This window comes from Ornithodoros turicata, chromosome 3 (assembly GCF_037126465.1).
Source record: "Ornithodoros turicata isolate Travis chromosome 3, ASM3712646v1, whole genome shotgun sequence".
Classification (NCBI taxonomy): domain Eukaryota; kingdom Metazoa; phylum Arthropoda; class Arachnida; order Ixodida; family Argasidae; genus Ornithodoros; species Ornithodoros turicata.
The window spans coordinates 88,722,083-88,746,358 of record NC_088203.1 but is presented as its reverse complement, the minus strand read 5'-3'; the positions used below and the strand labels follow the sequence as shown (position 1 = coordinate 88,746,358).

The window sequence follows — 24,276 nt, the reverse complement described above, 5'->3', positions numbered from 1 at the left end:
GGAATTTGTCAACATGTGCTTTCACCCGCAGGGCATTTCAAGGTGGTGCAACTAATGTCCTGCTCGTGGTGTCAGAAATCTCCCAATAAATAAGCCGCCGAAGGTTACAAAAAAGTCTCTGATCTCACTATGCGAAAAAAAAAAAAAGATAGAAAAGAGAGAGAAACTACTATGCGCAGCCAAAAGTAGCCAAATTTAGCGACAAAATCGTTGAAGTGGCAACACTGCATACTAAGCCATGTAGCGAGCTCTAGGATAGAAAAAAAAAAGAACAACTGTGTTCGGCACAACATTTGTAGATGTGGTGTCGCGCAGAGACCATAGCGCGCGAGTGTAGGAAGCACCATGAGGATCGCTATGAATAAAGGATTCTGGAATGGGATGTCTGGCTGAGCGGACACAACATTTTGGCGACGTCGGGGAGAACCTACCTTCTGCGAGATGTTTTTGGATTGAGGACTCATTCGCCAACGTTACTTTCTAAACGTCATGAACTGCCCCGGACTTCCTGCTGTGCCGCCGTTTCTTGAGCGACCAGGCAAGCCTCCCGTTCCATGGAGTCAATGGCGGCGGATGTTCGATAATTATATGCTTGCCATCGACGGAATATCCTACAGGCCTGATCGTCAAAAGGCAATGCTCCTTCATGCTCTTGGGACAGAGGGACAAAGAATTTTCTACACGTTGTCAGTTCCTGCCGTACCGTCGGAACAAAGCAGCGGAGACTCCACCACAGCCACGGTAAATGTGTATAAAGAAGCTTTGGCAACACTTGAAAAGCGGTATGCCGAGAGTTATAACGTTATGGTGGAGCGCAGGAAATTCCGTCAGCGTTCTCAGCTGCCGGACGAAAGTATCGAGGAATACGTGACTGCTCTTCGAGGTCTCGCCATTACCTGCAATTACGGGACCATGCTTGACGAAACGCTACGGGACCAACTTGTGGACAAGGCCCTCCTACCCCAAGTACGCGAGCGACTTCTACTGGAAGGATCAACACTTACTTTGGAAAGGGCTACACAGATCGCGAGTCATGTTGAGCAGAGCCGCAAGGAAGCCCAGCGGATCTTGCAGGAGAACACAGCTGCGGTTGAAAAAGTGTTCAAGAAGCCGTTCAAGAGATCAGCTGGCAAGCCCGCAACTCCCAAGCCCCAAGCTCAAGGGAAGAATGCAACTACTTGCTTTCGTTGTGGTTCACCGTACCATCTGGCGAACTCGCAGGAATGCAAAGCCAGGTACAAAGAATGTTTCAAGTGCAAGAAAATTGGGCATTTCGGAGCCGTATGCAGAGGTGCAAAAAAGCAGCAACGTGGTGCCACTCGCGAAGTCGTAACTGAAGGCGCACATCACGAGGATTACCCGTCCAGGACAGAACCTGCAATACTATTGGAAGTGCAATCATCTGCGAAAAAGGCTATCCACATTACAGCAGAAGCCGGTGGAAAGGACGTCACGTTTTTAATAGACACGGGTTCGTCAGTTTCCATAATTTCGTCGGTTGTGTATCAGTCCACATACGCCGAGAAGTTCACCCTGCAGCCTGCGTCAATCGAACTTCACGACTATTCGAGGAAAGAGATCCCAGTGCGAGGGTGCGTCATCCTACCTGTCAAGTACAAGACACGTAGCGCGACCCTTCTCTTTTACGTCGTACATCATGGAACGACACTATTGGGGCTCGACGCAGTTGCTGCGCTAGACTTGCGGATTGACGGGGCACTCTTACAGTGCCTGGAGACAGCAGTTACAACCGGTGCCAGCGAGCGAATAGCAAAGTGCGAGTTTGCGAACCTGTTTTCACCGGAGCTGGGCCTAGCCAAAGGCTACGAACACAAAGTCAAAGTACGGACAGACGTGCAGCCTACAACTACTAAACTCCGAAGGCTACCCCTACAGATACGTGACGATGTGTCTAAAGAACTAAAGAAACTGCTGGATATGGGCGTCATTGAGGCTATTGATGCATCGCCCTGGGTATCGCCACTTGTCGTGGCCAAGAAAAAGGATGGTCGGATCAGGCTATGCGTAGATCTGCGGGCACCAAACAAAGCTGTCGTGCCAGATTGCTACCCATTGCCGAATATGGAAGAGCTGCTGAACAAGTTATCCGGTGCAAAGATATTTTCCAAGTTGGACTTAACAGCAGCATACCACCAGCTCGTACTGGCCGAAGAGAGTAGAGATCTCACTGCGTTTATAACGCACGAAGGTCTATTCCGGTACAAGAGATTGTGCTTCGGGCTGGCCTCCGCGCCATCTGCATTTCAGAAGCTTTTGGCTAATGTGCTGAAAGGATGTACAGGGGCGTTACACTATCTGGACGATATCATCATATTTGGGAAGAATGAAGAAGAGCATGAACAGAATCTACGTTCAGTTTTGCAACGGATCTCCGATGCAGGGTTACGGTTAAATCACAAGTGCGTTTTTGGCGTCAGCGAGCTCTCTTTTATCGGTCACACAGTAAAGGAAGGAAAACTGTTTCCACTCGACACCAACGTCAAAGCTATTTTAGAAGCCCCAGCACCATCAGATTTACGTACACTGAGGTCATTTCTGGGAATGAGTGGCCACTACGCCAAATTCATAAAGAATTATGCAGATGTGGTGGAACCTCTGCGTGAACTGCTGCGAGGTGCAGACGCTTTCCACTGGAATCCACGAGCTCAAGCAAGTTTTGAGAAGGTTAAAAGACACATCTCCACATGTTCAGCCCTCAGCATGTTCGAGCCAGCATTACCTGTTACCGTCACTACCGACGCATCCGCTTATGGGCTTGGTGCTGTTTTGCGTCAGCGGGATGGCAGCATTTTCCGCACGGTATCCTTCGCATCCCGGGCGTTAACTCCCCAGGGACGGAAATACTCAGCTGGAGAAAGAGAGGCCCTCGCATGCATTTGGGCAGTTGAACACTGGCATGTATACCTTTGGGGTCGTCCGTTCACATTAGAGACTGATCACCAAGCCCTTCAGACGTTGTTAAGCACTCAGGGCACCGGACACCGACCGCTTCGAATATCACGATGGGTCTCACGGCTTCTGAGTTACAATTTCACTGTCGTCTACAAAAAAGGGAAAGATAACGAGATTGCAGACGCGTTGTCGCGACTGCCACTTCCATATCATGCACAGGAGCCCTTCGAAGACGACGTGGTGTGCATCGTCACAGAATGCATCTCAAAGGAGCAGCTCCAGCGTGAGACAACTTCCGACTCAGTAATGCAGGACGTTCTGCGCTACATACGAACAGAATGGCCTTCGAAAGCGGCTCTTCGAGACAACGCTGTGCCGTTCTTCAAGGTTCGCACGGAGCTGTCAGAAGTTGATGGACTGCTGCTGCGAGGGGATAGGATTGTTGTGCCACCTGCGTTAGTGTCAAGGGTAATTGGTCTGGCGCATGAGGCACATCCGGGCATAGTGCGTACAAAGCAGCGCTTGCGTCAACTGTACTGGTGGCCTGCGATGGACAGCAACGTCGAAACTGCTATCCGGGGCTGCGACATATGCCAAACAGCGGACAAGTCCGCGAAGACGGCACCTGCTCCACTCACTCCTGTGAAACTTCCAGAGGAACCTTGGGAAAAAGTCAGCATGGACGTTGTTGGTCCTTTTGAAAAGGCCCCACAGAACTGCCGGTACATGATCACCTTGATAGACTACCATAGTCGGTGGCCCGAAGTGTGCTTTTCGAATACAGTCACAACTTCAACTGTTATCGGGTTTCTTCGCCAAATCTTCAGCAGGGAAGGTCATCCCGTTGAAATTGTGACTGATAACGGCTGCCAATTCATTTCCCACGAGTTTCGTGCTTTTCTCCAAGAACGAGGAATTCGCCACATACGCTCCTCAGTCTACCATCCACAAGGAAATGGTATGATCGAGAGGTTCAACAAGGTACTAAAAAGTTTCGTTCAAGTGGCACAGTTAGAGAACCGTCCAATCAAAGAGGCCGTACTGGAATACATCGGGGTGTATCGTGCTACACCTCACGCGTCAACGGGACTAGCTCCAGCTTTTCTGTTACATGGAAGAGACATACGAACACGACTAAATACCATCGGTTTTCCAACACGAAAATTTTTGACCGAGCCAGCATCGGAAATTAGTCGCCTCCGAGAGAGAATTGAGAAGAAACAAGCCCGTCTTAAAGCTTACATTGATGAGAAAAGAAGCGCAAAGCAACAACACCTCGAACCAGGGGACTTTGTGCGTGTCAAGCTTCCTGGACACATCTACAAAGGTCAACTCCGGTACTCCGAACCGAGGAAGATCATCAAAAAACGGAGCAACAATTCGTTCCTTCTAGACGATAACAGAATTTGGAACAGCAGCAAGCTTTCTAAGGTTCCGAAAGAAGCGTTGCCAAGACTACTCCGAAGGCCTACTTCCGGATCGGATCCAACACCAGTGGCTATGTACTGGAACGTACCTTCGGATGAAACTCCTCACCAGACTTCTCCAGACCCCAGTTGGCCGGATGACAACGGATCTGGATCCGGGGCCGCCACAGCCCAGTCCAGGCAAGCTGACGACGAACCTGCTCAAAACTCTGCCACCACGAGCGGAACGACTCAGCAAACGAAGACGGACAAGGTGGACGTTCCTGCTCAGGAAGTGCAGCTTAGACGTAGCTCAAGAACGAGGAAGCGACCTCAACGTTTGGGTTTTTGTTGAATGGGTTTATTGTGTGTGTTATCGTTGTTTTGTCGCGAGGGGGAAATGTGGTGTCGCGCAGAGACCATAGCGCGCGAGTGTAGGAAGCACCATGAGGATCGCTATGAATAAAGGATTCTGGAATGGGATGTCTGGCTGAGCGGACACAACAGTAGACAGAAGTCTTGAGGCTTACTGGCCTTGTGTAAAGCAATGTTCCGTCAAGTGGGCGGGTGCTTCCGGAGCGTGGAATAGCGAACGGAGAACTGCGAAAGTGTCCATCCGGACGTTCGCCGTACTCTCGAGAAGCAAGACAAGCGAGACTTCCGCACGCGCACTACGAGGCAAAAAGTCGTTTATTTTCGTCCGCCATGGACACCATGCGAGTAGCACGGTTAGAACGTAGATAGCGCAACGGAAAATAAACAACGCGGTCGAAAAACAAACGGACCCTCGTCGTTCTCTTTACTTTGATTGGTTGATCACTATCGTCTCGTAATCGTCAATCGCGCAGCCTCAGACGCTTTCAGACATATGCCGGCAGGCACAGTTTCCTTAGAAGTCGGTCCAGGACGCACATTCCCCCAGGGCGTCAGTCGTGACGTTGCCCACCCCTGTGAGGCCGACAACGGCAAGCCCTTTCACCACCACCAATCGCGCAACCACTGCTGGGTTTTGCTTAGACTCTTTAAGACAAAAGTCGGCACAGTTCCTTGTAAAACCGGCTCAGGAGGCACGATCCCCCGTGCGAGTATCGTGACGTTGCCCGGCTGAGCGTTGCGGACTACGGCAAGCAGTTCCTTATCATCACCACTACCACCATCACTATAATCACTACCATCACCAGTCGCGCAAGAAGGAACTGCTTGACAAGCGCAGGAAAGCGGACCTGCGGTGGACTGTAGGGTCCCTTTCTACTGTTACAGGCTGCGCTGCGGGCGCTAGCCCTGCCGTGGGAACTTAGCTAGATACATGCAGACCTAGTTAGTATACTGAGTACGTCTACAATGCCACTTCGAATTGCACCAGTGCTGCACGGTATCATACACACACAGGAGCTAGTTCACAGTCACGATGTAGGAATATGCATGAGCTCTGTCGAGCGATGTCTTATCCAGGACCCCTTCGTTTCGAAGCATGGGCGTACCGAGAGAGGGACAAGGGAGGCCGTGCCTCTACTGGAGCCCCAAGGTCGCTTGTGAAAATAGTGCGCTCTTTAGTCATAGGTCGTAATGATCATTCTAAGATATCATAATAGGAACCTTTGAACACCCGCACAGTCACACACAACGTCAGTTTGAACACTCGCAACGTCAGCCTCCAGAAAAAGAGGTGGTAGGTGTGGGGGGGGGGGAGCGTGCACGCTTGCCCCTCCCCCTGGAAGCACCTTGCCACCCCCCCCCCTGGAAAAAATCCTGGGAACGCCCATGTTTAGAAGTCAAACGCATTACGAAAGAGCTCGAACGTGTCTGAACGTATTGGACGCATTGGAATGTATAGGACACGACATGTGAGAACGAAGTTGCGCCTGTAGTTGCTACTTTTTACAGTGCAGTTTTTGTGGAGCACAAAATGTTGGGTGGAACAGTACAATTTCTTTGCACGGTAAGAGTGAACGCGCTGATCAATAATTTAAGAAACCTGTTGCTACAGCGCTGGACAGAAGAAGTCGTTTCTTTGGACATGGACAAATGGCACTCGCGTGCAACGTTCCGAAGACGCCGGGAAGCGGAGACCCTCGTCGGGGGCTGCTTCGAGCCTGAGATGTAATTGGGCCATGCTCACTGGTCCAGAAAATGGGCACCGCTAATGTGATTATCGCAGCTGCAGCTGGCTGCGCTTCGCTCGCTCGGTTAGAATTCCTTCGCTTTCTTGCCCATTGTAAGAGTGTTCTCGAATTCGTTTCTATGAGAAATGACTGGGCTTCGAAGAAAGGAAAGCACAAGTCACATTGTGCGGCCCTTCAGTAGTTAATTTTGCGCCTATGAGTGTCTTTTCTTCGACTCAACATTATTTCTTTTTTTTTTTTTTTTGACGTACGATACGTCCCTCAGATTGCCGCTGCCATCTTCGGAAGACGCATTATGTGCCATATGACACAAGCAGTCGGCTTCTAGCTATGTACAGTGCCATTCTAGCCTGTCGCTTCGTATGGCCCCCTTTGTGGGCGGATTCGAAAATACTCAAAGGCGATAGTGTACGATGCACTAAACACGAAGGCTCACACTTGAACCTTCGTGTTTGTGTTTGTTTACGTGTCTTGCCCATCGCTCAGGCTTGCCTTATCATGGAATTTATCCACCAGCTAGCCTGCATTTACGGCATTCTGTCGATGCACTAAAACTCACTAATACCACCGCCTCCGCATGTTTCGCGTCCGCTTCGGTTATTGTGAATGTAACGTCGCTTTATGTAACACCCAAAACTATCTTTGACGTCACGAGGGTCATAATCACAGGTAATTTAACTATGATGGCACCAAACCATAGGTTATTTCATTCCATTACTAATTAACTATGAAAAGTTAACTATGAACTCTTGGTGGCACCGTGTGGGAAAGCGGTGCGGAAGTCGTAAAAAAAAAACAGAAAAAAAAATGCGGAACATGATGGCTCTTGTGTGCAGCGCGTAGGTAGCTGCCGATAAAATGCAATATCGCCACGCCGTTTTATTTAAGCTAATAAACTTTTACGTATTCACGTAAAACGTTTTCACGTATTCATTTTCACGTATTCACCCATATGCACTTCGGTGGCCGTACGCCGTGTACGATATCTGCTAAAAGCGTATTCTAGGTATTACGGGATCAGTCGCGGCACGAGCGAACTGAGTCGAATCGGGTTCGGTTCTGGTAAGCCACACACACGCACAAAGCGACTGCAGCATGCTCCTGCACTATACTGTTCTAATATAATATATGCTTCTATTCCTGGAAGGTCGTCTCGACTGATGTTCTATTTTTCATAGCATGCATTTTTTTTCTTAACAGACTTTTGTAACGAAATCGTTCTCCCTCATCAGTTCCGTTTCACGTTTTCTCTCCTCCCATTATGTATTCTGTGTTACACTGGTACACTGGTGCCCTTTCTTCAACTGCTATCGTTCAATGGAAGTCTACACAACTGGGCGTTTTGAGGCCTGTGTTCCGTCTCCGCGGAAGGTTCTGCGATTCCACGGAATCCACGAATCTCAAATATTTCGAATCCTTTCTTTAAAATGTTTTAAAAAGCCAGAAAAAATCACTTCTACTGAAATGTGTTTCGAAGCAGAATGATATATTTGTTTAATGAAACACAAATTAAATAATAATTCACTTACCTGAGAAAACATACCCATATAGTTCTTCCTAAATGTAATTTATTTAACATGTTGTTCATCGTCTACAGACCGGCAGCATGGCCGAGTGGGCTAAGGCGTTTAAGGCTAAGAGTTTGTAGCTGCGCTACAATAAACGAGGTCCGACACAAGGGATGGCCGAGGGAAGAATGTTTTAATGAACTGCGGGTGCGCTCGACACCTACGCTCGAGGTAAGAACTCGCGGGGCCACAAGTGATGGCAATGATAGTGAAGTTGGCCGCTACAAAGGTTCCCCCCTGCGGCGAAGGGACTGTCCTGTATTCCTGGTTGCGGAGGGTTGAACGAGAGGTGAAGTCCGGCGAACGTGGCGTGTTGGCGGACGCGCGCGTCGGGCAATGGGTAGTGCAGCAGGGGAGGGAAGGTGGGTTGTGGGAGGCGGGGGTGCGTCGATGTCCGCGAGGTGGGCGGGCTTGAGCCGGTCCAAGGTAATGGTGTCGGGACCGCGCGGCAGCTGCACCTCGAAGAATTTGTCGGCACGGTGAGGTACCTTAAAGGGACCATCATATGGTGGCTGGATGGGTGCGCGAAGGGTGTCACGTCGAACGAAAACATGTGTTATTGTGTCCAGGTCAGAGCTACAGAAGATTATGCGGGAACGGCGAAGGGTCCGAGGAGGTGTTGCGACCATGTCGCGGAATATCGAACGTAGGCGGTCGAGGTAAGAGGAGGGGTCGTGCACAGCAGTCGACTGGTGTGAAGAAAGCTCCGGGCAGTCGTAGGGGCGAGCCGTACACGAGGTCGGCTGAAGAGCAGCGCAGGTCAGTCTTCGGGGACGAGCGGATGCCTAGGAGCACAAGGGGAAGACTATTCCGCCAGGGTCGCGTATCGTTCGCGACACAGAGGGCTGCCTTGAGTTGCCTGTGCAGACGTTCAATGATACCATTGGCGACGGGATGGTAGGCGGTGGTACGTACGTGCTTGGTGCCGAGCACATACGTACCAGGAGGAGGTGGCAGGTACCAGGTGGAGGTGGCGTAGGAGGTGGCAGAGCTCCCTGAAGAGGTGGCAGTCGATTTGTCAGCCTCGGTCTGTTGTTATGGAGGACGGCACGCCACACCGAGAAATCCAGCCAGAGAGGAGGGCTGAGGCTACGGACTCTGCAGTTATGTCGGCGAGTGGTATGGCTTCCGGCCAGCGAGTGAAGCGGTCGATACATGTTAGTAAGTAGCGCTTGCCATGTACCGGAGGGCCACGTACGGGTCACCAACTTGTAGCTGCGCTACAATAAACGAGGTCCGATACAAGTGATGGCCGAGGGAAGAATAATGTTTTAATGAACTGCGGGTGCGCTCGACACCTACGCTCGAGGTAAGAACTCGCGGGGCCACAAGCGATGACAATGATAGTGAAGTTGGCCGCTACAAGTTAATGCGGGAACCCTTTTAATTGAAGCTGAAGATGTCCGCAGAGGCCAATCAGGCTCTCGGCGGACTCCGGAAGCGCCACATTTAAAAAGGAACAAACAAAGGTCGTTGGTGGATTCAAATGATCCGGTTCGCCGTGTTGAGAACTGGAATTCGAATTCCCGAATGCCGAATCTCTTCTTAGGATTCGAGGATTCGGTTGGCCCATCCCTATGTAATTACTCTGTTACACTCCTCCCGAGCAGGCACTGGCTTTTCTCACACAGCATTCCCGCTCTGAACACATTACGTCTCGTCACCGTCACGCAAGGACTCTCCCTCCTCCCCCCTTGTTTTGACATATTAACAGCGACATTTTTAACATTTAAGAGCAATAGCTGTTAGCGCCTCCTTTCCCGAGATCGCGACGTCGGCGTCTTCAGAAGGAAGGACATTTACCTTATTTTTCATAGTAATTCAGTGGTTTGTCACGTTCGGTGTAGAGGGCACTTTGTATACGGCGCTACATTTGAAGGAAATGCAGCATATTAGTGACGACAACGAGGAGGACAGTGTGAGTACGTCGAGGAAAAAGTTTACCGAAAACTCTGTTAGTAATGGCGTATTCCATTGGGAGAGCAGATTTAGCCCAGCGCTGGGTGGGGTTTGAGTGCCTGCTTCCGGCGGGGTCACACGGGTTCGTGCTCCGGGAACATTCCCTCTTTCAGGGGATCACTTAACACCTCCAAAGTGACTTCCGGTGCACGTTCCCGGGTGCGCCCTGCGCAGCCCTTCTTCGGAGCCGGGGAGCCGGAGAACGCTGGGGAAAAGCGAGGCCAATTCCGGAGCGTGACGCAAGTTCCGGTGTACTGCCTTTCGAAATGGCGCAACCGTTGGAACACGTTGCAACCGCCCATGCTCTTTGTGTTCCGGAATCATCGGATGTCAGCGGTAAATAGTTATACGATTATAGAGGACTGCTATGGTATACTGCTATGTTTACTTAAAGGACGACGGAAACGAAAATAGGCTGCAAAGCTATTTGCCTCATATTGCGATGTGTACCAAAACAATCCGGAATTCGACTTAGATTTGCGTATATTAGTTGAAACGCCGCCACAATCGCGATATAAAATTCGGCCGTGGAGCACTCTGAGCCCCTGGTGAGCGTCGCCGCGCCGCCGTAGCAGACCACGGAAGTGACGCACGTTGGCTCTCCTGTTGGAGTTCCTGACTTTCATTTCGCTTCATTCCATTTGGTGTTTCGGCGTACGTCTAATTCCTGCTACGGGGAAAGAACGGAGACGAAGAAGCATGTACGAACCCATCTCTCATAGGATATATTGTCTTCAGACTTCCACGAGATCTCCGAATCAAACATCTTCAGGCGTTATTCAGAATTCGCCGTGCTTGTGCCGGGCAGCCGCACAAGGAGCGCGAGAGATATTTGACGTCACGCGCTCCTCAGATTTTCCCGCAGTGCTTGGCGCGCTCCATGGGCGATCGTGTTGGGTGGGCGGCCCAGCGCTCTCGTAATCGTCAGAAATATGGCCATCCGCACAGCGTACTTGCAAAATACTAGTGGCACCATAATTTTACATAATATTTACACCTTGTTCGGTCCCCTTTTTGCAATGGACAAATTTCGTTTCCGTTGTCCTTTAAAAGCAGACGACAAAAGAAAGCTCGATAGGCGGCGCGCGCTCAGCGGCTCTGGCGCTCGGCTTCCGGATAGGCTCACAAACACCATTAAGTAGAGACACCAAGGGTACGTTCCCCTGAAAACCCGGGTTATGGCGCTCGGGAGTCTGCTTAACGCGCCCAATGGAATGCTAACAATCGTTCGAGGTACGAAGCGCGCGGCGCATGGCGCGTGATCCCGTGCTTTCCCGGGTTAGCTTTAGTCTCGTGACTCAAAAACTATTGCTCTTTCGAGCAAACTTTTTGCCTTTGCTCCGCCAATGAAATATTCAGCGTCTGGCACGGTCCTGCCAATGGAACAAGGTTTGTCCCTTCCAGGGACAAAAATTTGACCCAGCTCTGCTAATGGAATACGCCATTAGTGTCTTCGATTCAGAAAAAAAGTGCAGAGCGCGAGTGTAAGACGAGCGAGCGGAAATGTACGTCTGTGCAGCCCCAGTTCAGGTTCCACCAAAGCTGAATCGAATAAGAGAGTTGGCTCCGTGCAGTCTGTCGTCTACTGCGCGCCGTTCCGTTGATTTCGACAATATTTCGACAAGGAGCGACTCTTTGCCCGGCCACTCTAGTAGTGAGGAGGAGGTAGACGAAGACGACGTCGACTGGTGTTGTGCGAGTTGCGGAACAAGGACAGGAACCAAGTTGGACAGGAACCAAGTGCCGCTGTATTATGAGAACGTTGCAGGTGCCGTGTTGGAAAATATCATTTCCATCGTCGTCGAGCGCAGGCCAAAGAGGTTTTAACATTCCGTCAACTTCAGCGGTGAATTCCGTGATGGCAAACCGTTTGCTTTGGTGACAAAATAGGCAGACGACACACTTGAAGCTTCAAGTACACTAAGAAACCGGATTATGAATTAACGCGGAAAAGCGAAAACAGGGAAGTCCATCAAGAGGGTTAAAAAAATACAATAGGGATACTGAAATTTAAAAAAAAGAAGGTGAAGTTACAACTCCCTTTTCAGTGCTTTATTTTACGCATCCTCCATGTTGTCGTCTGCTACTGAGTTGCACAGAACACTGCACGGAAGTATTAGGAGGTGCAACGTTTTCCTGCACTACTGCGGCACGTTTTTTGAATCGAATGAGAAAGTGTAGTACACCTTCGGGAGGGGAGGGGGGAGGGGGGGCGAATCGAACGGCAGAAGTTGCACTACTTGCACCAGTTCAAGAACTGCAGCCCAGTCGAAGACAGCTAGTGATTCTGCTTCAGACGCAATGGAGATACCGGGTCCTGCTAACGCACAATCTTTGCGACGGGCACCAGAAAGCGAACGGAAGCGCAGAGCTCGCGAACACCCATCTCCTCGTGCAGCCGAAGCCATTAACAAGAAAGTGTGATGTTCGCATGCCAACGTGCGTGCCGGCGAAGCTGAGGCAAGGCGGACTCAGCGGCAATACCCTCCAGTACCTACCGCCGGTGCGGAGCCGAAGAGGCGTCAGGGGCAAGCAAAAGCCGAAGGAACGACGAAAGACTTCACCTGGCAATTCAGGGAGAACCCATTTGGGTACAGTCGTACGATCGCTTGTGGTTCAAGAATGATCTCACAGCGTTACCATTCACCTGCAATGCCCTGCTTCGACTAGACCACACCACCTTCCACTGTGCGCATCGTGTCTCCAGTCGGTCCGCACGTGGCACCTGCCACACCTGTCTGCATCGAACGTATACAGGTACCCGATAAAAGCGCCTGATCTCCCGCCACTGAACAGCGTGAGCGAGATGCGTGTATCACCTCGTATTCCATTCATGCAAATCAGGGGCTTGATGGAGGGTGAGGGGCAATACAGTATCGAGGGCTGATCCTTAATGTATGTGTATAGATGTGGACGAGACGGTCACTTTGTTGCCACGAAACATCGAACAAGATAGGGAGCTAAATGTACACTTGCAGCGGCGCATGATGGCTAAATCAACCTGTCTCGTTGGTGCAGTAGAGGAGTATGAGCTTTGGTCTTGGCTATAATTTCTAGCCTGCAAGTCTGTAGTTCACGTCTCAGACGCCGACACAGAGATGGATAAGGAAACTATCGACATGTCCGACCGGTGCAAGTGGACACTGCTACGACCCTTTATCAGCACACATTCATTTCGGACGAGGAGTAGAACCTCCTAGTGGCACCGGGCAGAGAGCCAGCACCCTGTACGATGAGCATGTAGAGGAATCGACCTTCCCCCAAATTTACCTAGGTAAAGAGAGACGCATTAAGCCCCATGCGAAACCGACGACTTTCATGTCATCAGTGAGATTACACGCAGAGATAGAGAGAGGCAACACTGTTGCACGTTTTCTACATGGCGATGAAAGTGTTCCGGTATCGGGTCGGTCGCCTGTCGGCTTGTCGACATGTCGGGCGCCTTCAGAAACACGGATACGCTTCAGACGATCACCAAGCAACAACTGCTGGATACTGATTTCGTACCAGATGCCGTTGAACACGACATGGCCTTCACGCACGGCAACCGCAACACGGTGCGCTGTTTGGTGAAACGTAAGTAAGATACCTGTGCCATGATCGGACAATTGAAATGAACTGCATGTTCCGAGCACAATTGGTGAACGAGAACACTGTGGTGTGTTTGATATATTTTGACAAGTTGGATCGGGTGATTCTAAGCATCCTGATAAGCGCATCTAAGCGCACACAGAGGGACGACACACTGTGTCGTCTCTTTCGTTCTATTTTCGTCTCTTTATGCTCGTTCGGGGGAGCCTCATTCCCGTTCCTGACGACACAGTATGTTCATACAAGAAAAAAATGTTTGTTGTTGATCTAAAAGCTACGTCAATGCGTTGAAATGAGCGGGTTGATGAAGCTTGCAACACGGACGTAATTTGGTGGGCCTTTTTTTTTCTCTTTTGAAAGAGAAGACACGTTTTCACGCAACAACAACGCATCTTTGTTTCACACTGTACCACATTATCGTAACGGAAAATTACCAAGAAGCTGCAACAATGGCCATCCAACACGCCCTCTCGTCCAGAGCTGCTAAAAACAGGGCAGAAGCTGATACACTTCCTCGGCATGCATTTGACGGTGATATGTGACGGTGCATTAGCAGAGCGCCTCCACTTTACGAAATTAAGGCAAAACCACGACCTACTTGATTATAGCGGCCATGTCATAATCGGCAACCCATATGAGGAGCCCGCACGCACGATCCGCTAGGGGCGCTATACTTATTAGCACGCGAGATGTACATTACGATTGGATAATGGAAATTTGGATTTTGAACGCGCAGAAGAGGACGTCGCAGACGACAGCAACGGCTCCTAAGAAAACGCGTAGACGATGATGATAATCAACTTTAGAAAGTTCTCTTGTGGGACGTCCACCGCTTGTGCAAAAATACTAAGGTAAGGTAAAGTACAAAGTACTGTAGAAATTAAGGAGGCAATAACCGGGCCGATGAGTAGCGCCACCGCTAGCTTCCAAACGTGGAGCCCGGAAGGGGTCCATATAACATGGTCGTTATAATCTAGTAGGTTGCGGGCAAAACACAAGTATGCATTTTGCGTATGGCCCGCCAAATAAGTAGAAAAAGGGAACAGACACCACGGCCTCGTCAATGCCACAAGGATACAGAAAGCCTGCTTGGTGCCCCTCCTGTCACTCCCAAGCAGCACGCCAATATTGGACCCATATGGGCCGCCAAGATTACCAATATTGTTCCAGTATGGGCTGCCAATATGGGGAGTGCAACCAGGCTCCACATTGGACCAATATGGGCTGCCCATATTGCGCCAACATTTTCGTGATAGCGCCAACGGGGAGTCCGCGTAATATGTTTAACATCCACCACTGATATTAGTTCTCCCTGATTTTTGCATTTTCATTTCTACAGGCCTTCTTATTGATCCGCGTTGCATAGGACTACACAAACAACACCGCATCGCCCAAAAAACGAAGAACAGGTGCTATGCCCGTCTTACTGAACGGAACTACCATTCCTCACGAGCCTTCTTTGGGATCGCGGTAGTATATGCACCAAAAATTTCCAACCCGCTCCGAGAGTACAAAGCAGCGACACACTTTCGTGACGGTGACGGACATACGCCTCAGCAGCTCTCACTGCCTGTAATAACTTGAAAGAAACTAGCTCCACAGAAGAGCCATCCCTTCCTATCAAACACTGTGTTTCCACCAAGGGCAACACGGGTTTAGAAAGCATTATTCATGCGAAACGCAACTGGTTTCTTTTCTCAACGACCTTCATTCTGTCTTTGAATGCCCATTTCCACCTATGTCCCAAATCAACCAAAAGCTCGTTTCATCCGAAAAAAATGTTTGGAGGTTCTGGGCTTTCGGTTGATCTGGGCCCGCGGGTGGCAGTGACCCGTATCCCCCAAGTGCTCTTTTCATCCGAGCGCCCAGAACCATCGAAAGCGGGATACTTGAAAGGACACGCTTCCCCCGTTTGTCAGGGAGAGGAGGAAGGGTGAGCGGTTCTTGGGTGTGCGGGAATCCAATGTACTTCCTGCAACTGACTCAGAGGTGAAGTTTGCCAAGGAAAGATATTGTTGATGTCGATCGCGTTCAAGAAGTGATCCGATCCGAATAGAGAGATATTTTCTATATGAGTAACTGGAGTCCAGGCACTGTGTAGGTCATGATAGTGGAAAACGAATAGTAACAAAGCGCCCACGGCACAGGTCCCGAAAGAGGTTACAAAAAGGGCCTCCTCCTTCACTTTTCTTTAGTGCATTCTGTTAATCCAGTTCAGACGTTCAGAAAACACTATATTAACCGTCTGTAACAATCCCTAGAAAAAGCTTGCAAGCAGTATGAATGCATGAAACCAACATATCGTCTGAACTGTCAATCTCATCAGAAGGCGCTTGAGGTTTGTGTGTTTTCCGCTATACATGTTCCAGCCACGGGACATACCATTCCCACCATGTTCTTTTTTCGTGTCTCATGACGCGGACCTCCATGAGCTTCCGAAGATAGTGCTTCTCCGGTGAGCAACGTGCATGCGAATAAAATTCATTTTCGAAATATCTGTCTGCTCAGACCACTTCTTGAACGCGATCTCATTTGTACACACCGAGTGTCGTGTCATTTCTGCCCACCCAAGCTCAGGCTTCTTTAATATAGATTCCGTGCATCAGCTTTCCTTTTTATAGCAGTCATATCTGTTACATCTCGCGGAGATCCATATGCTAGATCTCTAAGGAGAATTATTAAGCATGGGAACAAAAGAAGCTGTAGAAGTCAGCGGACCGCATACATCACGTTACAGAACATTTCGAGCACTGGATGAGCAGCACCCAGAGACCGTGACGGCTAGGGTCACCTGACTCTCTCTGGTGAGTTGCAGGAAGTACAGCTCGAGGCAGACTTGACTGGAACGCGACTTCGACAGCCGAATCGGGAAGAAGCGACCCTAGCGTCGCTTAGGAGAAATACAGGGAAATAGTGTTTCGACTGTCCTACTTATGGCGAATTCTGGTGGTCATTTTAGGGCAACACTGCCTAGCACTCGGAAATTGCTAGGTCGGCTCCCGAGCTGGATCACGTGACAGTTGCTACCCGAACATGAGTGCCAGGGATCTAGAGGGTTCAAAATCAGGATCATGCTCGCCTCACCCCTTTTGAATCAGGGCAGAGTTCGTACACTTGGATCAAGCTAGGGGCATCGCGGTCGCCAGTCTTCGGGTTCCGTCGTCTGCTAAATTACGTGAACTTCGACGTACGGGCCAATGAGGGCACTCGTCACCGTTGCAGTGCGGATTTGACGACACCGGGTATAGTTGGTTAATCCGCTGCTCGATCGTATCGAGACCGCGCGAAAAAAGTGCTAGCTGGCACATTCTGTGCACTCGGAAAGCGCCACGCGAACGTGCGAGATTGCTTTGTTTCGACCAAGCGAACATCACTGTTATGGATCTGGAAAAAAAGTTGCCACGAAATGACCACCCGGATTCGCCATTATGCTGCGAGGGTGTCCGCCTTGGCTAGAGTTGTGGACTCGGCATTACCATCAACTGTGGTTATCATCGCGACGTTTGTTTGGGTTTGAGGCGATTATGTAAAGGTGTATGCTGACCGATATCACTCGGATGTGATGCTGTTATCTCATTAACACACAAAGGTGGACACCAAATCCAATAAATTTGCCTCTAGACTCCGTGCATCCTGATTTGTTTCATCACAAATTTCAAAATGCCCCACTGAGCGAACGCGACCACCTTCGCGTGTATCAATGAGATAGAGTCATCGCATCCCTGCGATTCAGCCGACATACACCTTCACATAATCTCCGCAAACACAAACAAACATCGCGATGATAACCACAGCTGAGGGTAATGCTGAGACAACAGCTCATGGCAAGGCGGACGCCCCAGCAGCAACAGTGGAGCAGTCGAAACGCTGTTTTTCCTTTATTTCTCGTAAGAGCCGCTAGTTGCTCTCTCCCCGACTTTATCTCCGCCGGTCGAAGTGGCGTTCCAGTTAACTCTGCTTCGAGCTGTACATTGGATTCCCGCACACTTAAGAACCGCTCACCCTTCCTCCTTTCCCTGTTAAACTGGGGAAGCGTGTCCTTTCAAGTATCCCGCTTTCGGTGGTTCTGGGCGCTCGGATGAAAAGAGCATTTGGGGGACATGGGTCACCACCACCCGCATGCCCTGATTAACTGAAAGCCCAGAAGCTCCGAATATTTTTTCGGAGGAAATGAGCTTTTGGTTGATTTGGGAAGTCGGTGGAAATGGGCGTTTGGAGGATGGGAGCTGCTACCCTCCTCCACAAGCTAAGCACACTCAACATTGATAGCAATGTCCTGGCCTGGATTCGGGGTTTCTTAACGAACCGCCACCAGTACGTTATCGCTAACAATGCCACATCTAACTGCGTTCCTGTTTTATCTGGTGTACCACAAGGGTCTGTGCTCGGTCTTTTGCTCTTTCTCATCTACATTAACGACCTTCCTAAATCGTTTTCCTGCTCCTTTCGCCTCTACGCCGATGACTGTGTAATATACCAGGAAATAACTAGCGCCTCTGACTCTCTCTGCCTACAATCCGATCTTCATAAATTATCAAGCTGGTGCTCTACTTGGCACATGGAAATAAATTGAGAAAAATGTAAGCACCTCAGGGTTGCTCGTAGTAATAACACTTGTCCGTCGTACACAATCGGCAACATCGAAGTAGAAAGGGTTTTCTCTTACAAATACTTAGGCGTGTATGTATCAACTAACCTGTCATGAGGCCACCACATCGAATACATTACTAATAACGCCACACGAACTTTGGGCTACATTAGACGTAATTTCAGCCTCGCACCACTTAACATAAAACTCACACTTTATCGAACATTAGTACTTCCGAAACTGGAATATGCCGCCTCTGTGTGGGACCCTGGACAATCATCGCTCATAGATCAACTGGAAAGAGTGCAAAGCCGTGCTACTCGTTTTATTCTCGGTAACTATACTCGCACAGCCAGTGTGACCCTGATGAAGTCAACCCTTAATCTATCCCCCTTATCACATCCCCGTCAAATAGCTCGTCTGTGTTTGTTCCAAAAAATATATTATCACAATGAGGCTTTAAAACGTTTATTATTTACAAGTCCATCGTACATATCATCGAGAGTGGATCATCGACAAAAGGTCAGCGTCTCCTTTTGCGCTAAGAAAACCTATTTTGACTCATTTGTACCCAAGACATCACAACAATGGAACCACCTTCCTAGTCATATCACCTACATCACTGATAGCGCACAGTTTAGAAAATCGCTGTTTGATCACTTTAATGTAACATAACCTGCATACCGTGTTTCCAGTGGAGTGGTGATGATATTTGTTCATTCAGTATTATTGTTAATATTGTTTTTTTATTGAACTTGTTCTATTCCACTAGTGTTTACACGCTTTGTATTATCCTGCTCCCCTCTTTAATGCTGTAAAGCCCTGAGGGTACTCAAATAAATAAATAAATAAATCGTTATCCTGTATGCTGGCTTTGTGAGGGAACATAAATATTTCACGTCTTTAGACACATTCGTCAACGAGTTACCTACGGTAAGTTGCCGCCCATAGATGTACTATAGAAGGAAAGTAGCGGAATAGTACGTTATTTTTATTTGGTAGCGGTATCGCGCGACATTTTCAAATTTGTAGCGACGTTAGTATTGCGCTACTTTTTTTGTTGGGTAGCGGTATTCCGTTACTTCGTTTTGGCAGCGGGTACAGCACTGCTCAGTGCCAAGCCTGATTGCCACACTACGACATCTCGTAGAGAACAAACACCGCAAACAATGAAAGACGTGAACAAAGCAAGATGTGTAGTAACCTGCCCTTATCTGCACAAACTGCAACGCCCATTTGTTCCCACGTCTTCGTGTGATGCCGCTGGAGGGTCAAAAGCTGCTTCGGACCCCGTTGTCATCTTTTCGTTTCCCTTGTCTTCGTAATGTGTTCGTGGGACGCAAGTGGCTGGAATGTTACAGCGCCTCCGAGCAGACAACGTTCTTAGCATAGAACATAACACAACAACAAGTGCGCATTGAAATTTCGTCCCATCTGCGCAAAAAAGGGGGGAAGAAGAAAGAAAAAGTCCGCCACGCAGACACCCATGAAGGAATTCCAGCTGTCGCACCTCGAGATATTTGTACCGCGAATGCCGCTTTGCGACGGCGAACAACCGACCCCTTTATTGAAACAGGAACTCGGTCTCTCCAAAAATAAAAGCATACGTATAGGGCTCACAAAAGAAATCACACACATTCAAGCAATAGAAAGAAGAAAAAGTAATGCGTGAAGAGTGAAATAGTTCTATGTGTGGTTCTCAAAGGGGGCGCGTAATAGAGAATGATGGTCCGTCTTCACATATTACGCTGTCCTTCTTTTTTCTTTTCTTCTTTTTTTTTTCTTTTGTTGTTTTTGCCATGTCTCACGAGTGTAGTTTCAAACTGCTTTGTAATACAACAGTGACGGGGTTTCCTCGTGTGAGTTGGTATATATTTCAAGTTTCGTGACGCTGCTGTCTTTTTTGCGGGGAAAAGTACTGCCCTTTTCGGGTTGGCAGTTCATTTCATCATTGTTAACGAAAACTTGGATGAGGATATTTCCATGGCCTCCTAACTCTCGTGCCTATGCAAGCTGTGGGTTGCCCGATGTGTGGGCTTACACAGGGTGTTCCAAGAAACGTGTCATTGAATTTTAATTAAAAAAAAAAACTATGCCACATAGAATCCATGATAGGCAAGCCTGAGCGATGGGCATTGGACGTTGTCCCACATAGAATCATGCAGTCATTTGTTCTTACTAGGTTTTTGCCACCTCATGGTGTGCATCATGTAACCTAAGTTTATATGTAAATTTTTGCGAACGCACAAGGTTCTCGTCGGGGACTTCAACGTGGATGTTTCACTGGCCAAGAACATCACTTTCCTAAGTGATATGTCCGACCAACTGGACCTTCCGCTGTGCATCGACATCCGCCAACCCACAACTAGACATGGCTCATGCATAGACTTGGTGTTCCAGAACAGCCCCTCGTTCAGGACACCACTCACCTCGCCAACCACTTCAGCGACCACAAATCAATAGTCATCACGCTTAAATAACTTTGTCTACACACTTTCATCCGGCCTCATTTCACCACAAGCACAGCTGACGTTGTATTTCGCGTTACACGAGTCGTAACCGTCCTGTAATTTTTCGGATAGAAATAACTGCACCGACTATACATCGCATACATCAACAACGAAGTCTTATGCGTCACTACAGCGTCGAGTTCCCTTCCTCAACGTGAATCGCACGTGTCTCCGAGGCAAGTAATCAACCATGCTAAGTATTTAGGTAAGATGAGCCTCGCTAATCCTGGATCTTTTATCGTTAATGAGCACCGTACGGATCCTAGGTCTCAACATCAAGTTGGAAATTCTGCAAAGCTACGGTCTATCGCACCGTTAGAAAATGAAGACTGTTTCACCACTGTGAAACGTAAGCCCCGCGTCAACCTCTCCACGAGTACAAACAGCACCAGCAAACTTTCTGTAAGCAATCCTCCTACAAAACCTAAGGCGTTGTTTATTTAGCGCCTGCGTCCTCACACGAAGGCGCTAGGCATTGTCTCTGGATTGGACCCTGTCCTACGCGCGCCATTTATACTGTTGGATCGGTAGCGAATGGGTCATCATCAGCGGCCTACTACGTCTCGCAGGTAAACCGTGACCTCGCCCTCCGACTTCCCTACACAGTGTCCTCCACGGATGCGGAGCTGCTCGGACTGCTTGCCGCTCTGCGGCATATCGCTGAATCTGTGCCTGATGCGTGGGTTGACCCCACAGGCAGCAAGGCGTCTTTGGCGCTCCTGTCAGCATACCACCCGAGCGTCGTGAGTGATTTGAGTACCATGGTACTTCAGGAGTACGCCCAACTCTCCTCGGTCGGCCACCGTATCTGCCTTCAGTGGATACCCGGGCATACAGGGCTACACGGAAACACCTGTGCTGACGCGGCTGCAAGACGCGCCGCGCTTGATGCGGCCACGCCGGTGCCCCTACTTCCGCTCCCGGTGTCTGCGTGTCGCCTGCTTATACGGCGTCTCTGCGGCGCCGGCACCCGCCAGTTTGTTGTAGACGCTATCCGAACTAATGCGTTCCTGCAGTCCATCGACCCCTCACTGGAGTTCGTCATCCGCTGCTGCTGTACCCGCGAGGAGGAGTCCCTTCTACATTGTCTTCGGCTGAACGTTGCCCTCACCCGTTCACTCCTGTTCAAAATGGGCCGCGTCTCATGTCCCACTTGCCCCCTGTTGCGCAGTAGAAGACGATATCTCTCATCAGCTCCTCCACTGTCAGCGTCACCACCATTAGCGGGCAGTGCTCTGGTAAAACCTTCCAGAGCTTGGGTGCACGGACGGAATGACAGACGTTTCTCTCGCAACACTCCTTGGCCCTGTGCAGCGAGCTAACCAGTGGAGAGTAACAAAAGCCCTGCTCCGCTTTCTACGTGATACGGGCCTCCTGGGCTCCCTGTGAGCCGAGTGTCTTTCTTTTTCAATTTGTCTTGTTTTCATTTATTTATTTATCTTTTTGTTATTTCATTTACTCTTGTTTCAATTTCTCTTTCTTTTTCTTTCTTTAGGGAATAGCAAGCCGGCGTGCTGCATGGCTGACCTTTCCCCTTTCTTTTTTCTGATTTTTTTTTTGCCAATAAGTCCCCCGCCCCTGTCCTACCCTATGGTTCTTTAATTTGCACTCAACCTTTTACAAAACATGCTAGCTACTCTTCTTTCTACGTTAGATTTCGCATTCATTTGCTTCCATGTTGCTTCCAGCTCTGGTTAAACAGGATGTTGCGCATGGTGACAGAGAGCCTATTATTCGGCACAGAGTTCTGGGTCGGTTAGCTCCTACAGGAGATATCCACCAACAAATGTAAAGACGCCTCCGAGTCATAACATAGTACGTCCGCATTCTTCAAACTGTTGCTTGTGCACCGATCATGATGTGAGAACACTCGTAGGAGGCGGCGTGCTTACAGCACATTTTCATTCTTTTACACGAAACACGTAAAACATCTGCGTTATGGAGCCATGTGAGCCGACTTCCTAGTCTTCCCAGTGTCCGCCATCTTTTGGCATGTCCCACTCTCAATATTTGAACTGCATTCACCGCCGGCGGAGATACACCTCTGTGACTGCAACTGTTTCAGTTGTCTCTGAGTATACTCTCTACATGTTGCTATGTCCATACATATATTGCGTCGATGGCGCACGTGTCCGTCCGACCGAAAAGAGAAGCAAGCCGGGTAAACCATTAGATATGCTTGGCGCGAAAGCGAAGGGGGTCATCAGCTTGCTGGGCGCATCTCCACATCTTTGGGATGGAGGAGCTGATCAGTATCGTTGCTGTGGAGACAACGCAAAATGATTCTGCGGTTCACGTAACTGTGCAACGACGTAGACGAAAGATACTCAAGATGTATGACAGAACTACCACAGACAATATCGCTCGAGTTCGGCGAGGAAGAAATACTAGACTCGAGGCTGATTTCAAAGGTCGCCACTCTCATTTCAGATCTTATCCGCAACACTGAGCAATCTGTCAAATGGCGCTGGTAGTGATCTAACAAAAATTGTCCACGTTTACGAATGATGACTCCTTATTAGATCTTTCAGTCCTACACAGATTACACTAGGAATGAAACAGTGGGTGCAAACATGCGCATAGAAGAGGAATCAAAGAATGGACATACGAATTGTTACGTATTGGCGTAACCCTATTCGTGCTTTTCGCGATGGATGCCAGAAAACGGTCAAAGAAACTTTGTGTACGACGGGTGTCCGTATTATATCACCTAGGGTCGCAGCCATTAACAGTAAAGAATGCTCAACAGGAACCGCTGACGCCACCAATTCTTCGTTATAGCCTTCATAATGGTCTAGCGTTCCGGTCGAGTCGCGCGACGCCCGTTTCTCCCCCATCGCTTTGTCCCCATTGATGTTGAACGGAATTACCTCGGTGAAGAAGCTGGGGGAGAGATCGACTCCTTACAGTGGCAGAAGTGTACGGAGTAAAATCGTTTTCTCTCTCTCTCTCTTGAGTATGTGGGAAGGAAAGAAAAGTCGCGCAACTAAAAGACAGACAGGAAAGCATATATACATGAAGTTTCGCGAACCATTCACACAGAACCAATCCCATTTCTTCAGTGTCGTGGGGACGAACAAAGCCTTTGGCTTCTTTGATGAAAAATTCTCACACATGGAACACTCGCGGCAATTTAACAAACTGAGATAAACGACCGACTAGGAGTTACGTGATACTTTTTTTTTTTTTTTTACTAATGGGACTAGAAAAAATGTACTTCTCTGGCAACGTTCTGGAACAAAGTGCAGTGGTTACTGTAATTTCTTTTGATAAATTACATGTTCGACGGGACCCGCTTCGTGACTTGTGAAGATTGTGTATCGAGTAATGCGGTAAAAACGCTGGAGACGACCACAATTTAACTCTGTACAGAGTGGTATTCCTTTGTTGCGAGATTTATGCCCGCGAAATAAGGTACGATTATTCCGAGCCCTTTTCCTCTTTGATAAGAATCAGAATCACACTCTAAGAAAAAAGAAAGAAAAAAAGATTGAAACGGGGTGTAATTGGCAGCTTCTATACTCCCCTAGAATGTAATTACTCCCCATTTTAGTCCACTAACCCCGAAATTTGCTTCCCAGGACTGCAAATATAGTACTGAACTTCGCAAATAGTCTC

General features: G+C 49.0%; 1 protein-coding gene across 1 annotated transcript; it reads left to right on the top strand.

Moving 5' to 3' along the window:
* Positions 1 to 489: 489 nt before the first annotated feature.
* On the top strand, positions 490 to 4,674 carry LOC135389736 (uncharacterized protein K02A2.6-like). The gene has a single exon (XM_064619767.1). The coding sequence runs from the start codon at positions 490 to 492 to the stop codon at positions 4,672 to 4,674; it is 4,185 nt and encodes a 1,394-aa protein (XP_064475837.1).
* The last annotated feature ends 19,602 nt before the right edge of the window (positions 4,675 to 24,276 follow it).

What these genes read in the sequence shown, in the direction of transcription:
- LOC135389736 (XM_064619767.1), top strand. Translation starts at nt 490, where the DNA reads ATGAACTGCCCCGGACTTCCTGCTGTGCCGCCGTTTCTTGAGCGACCA.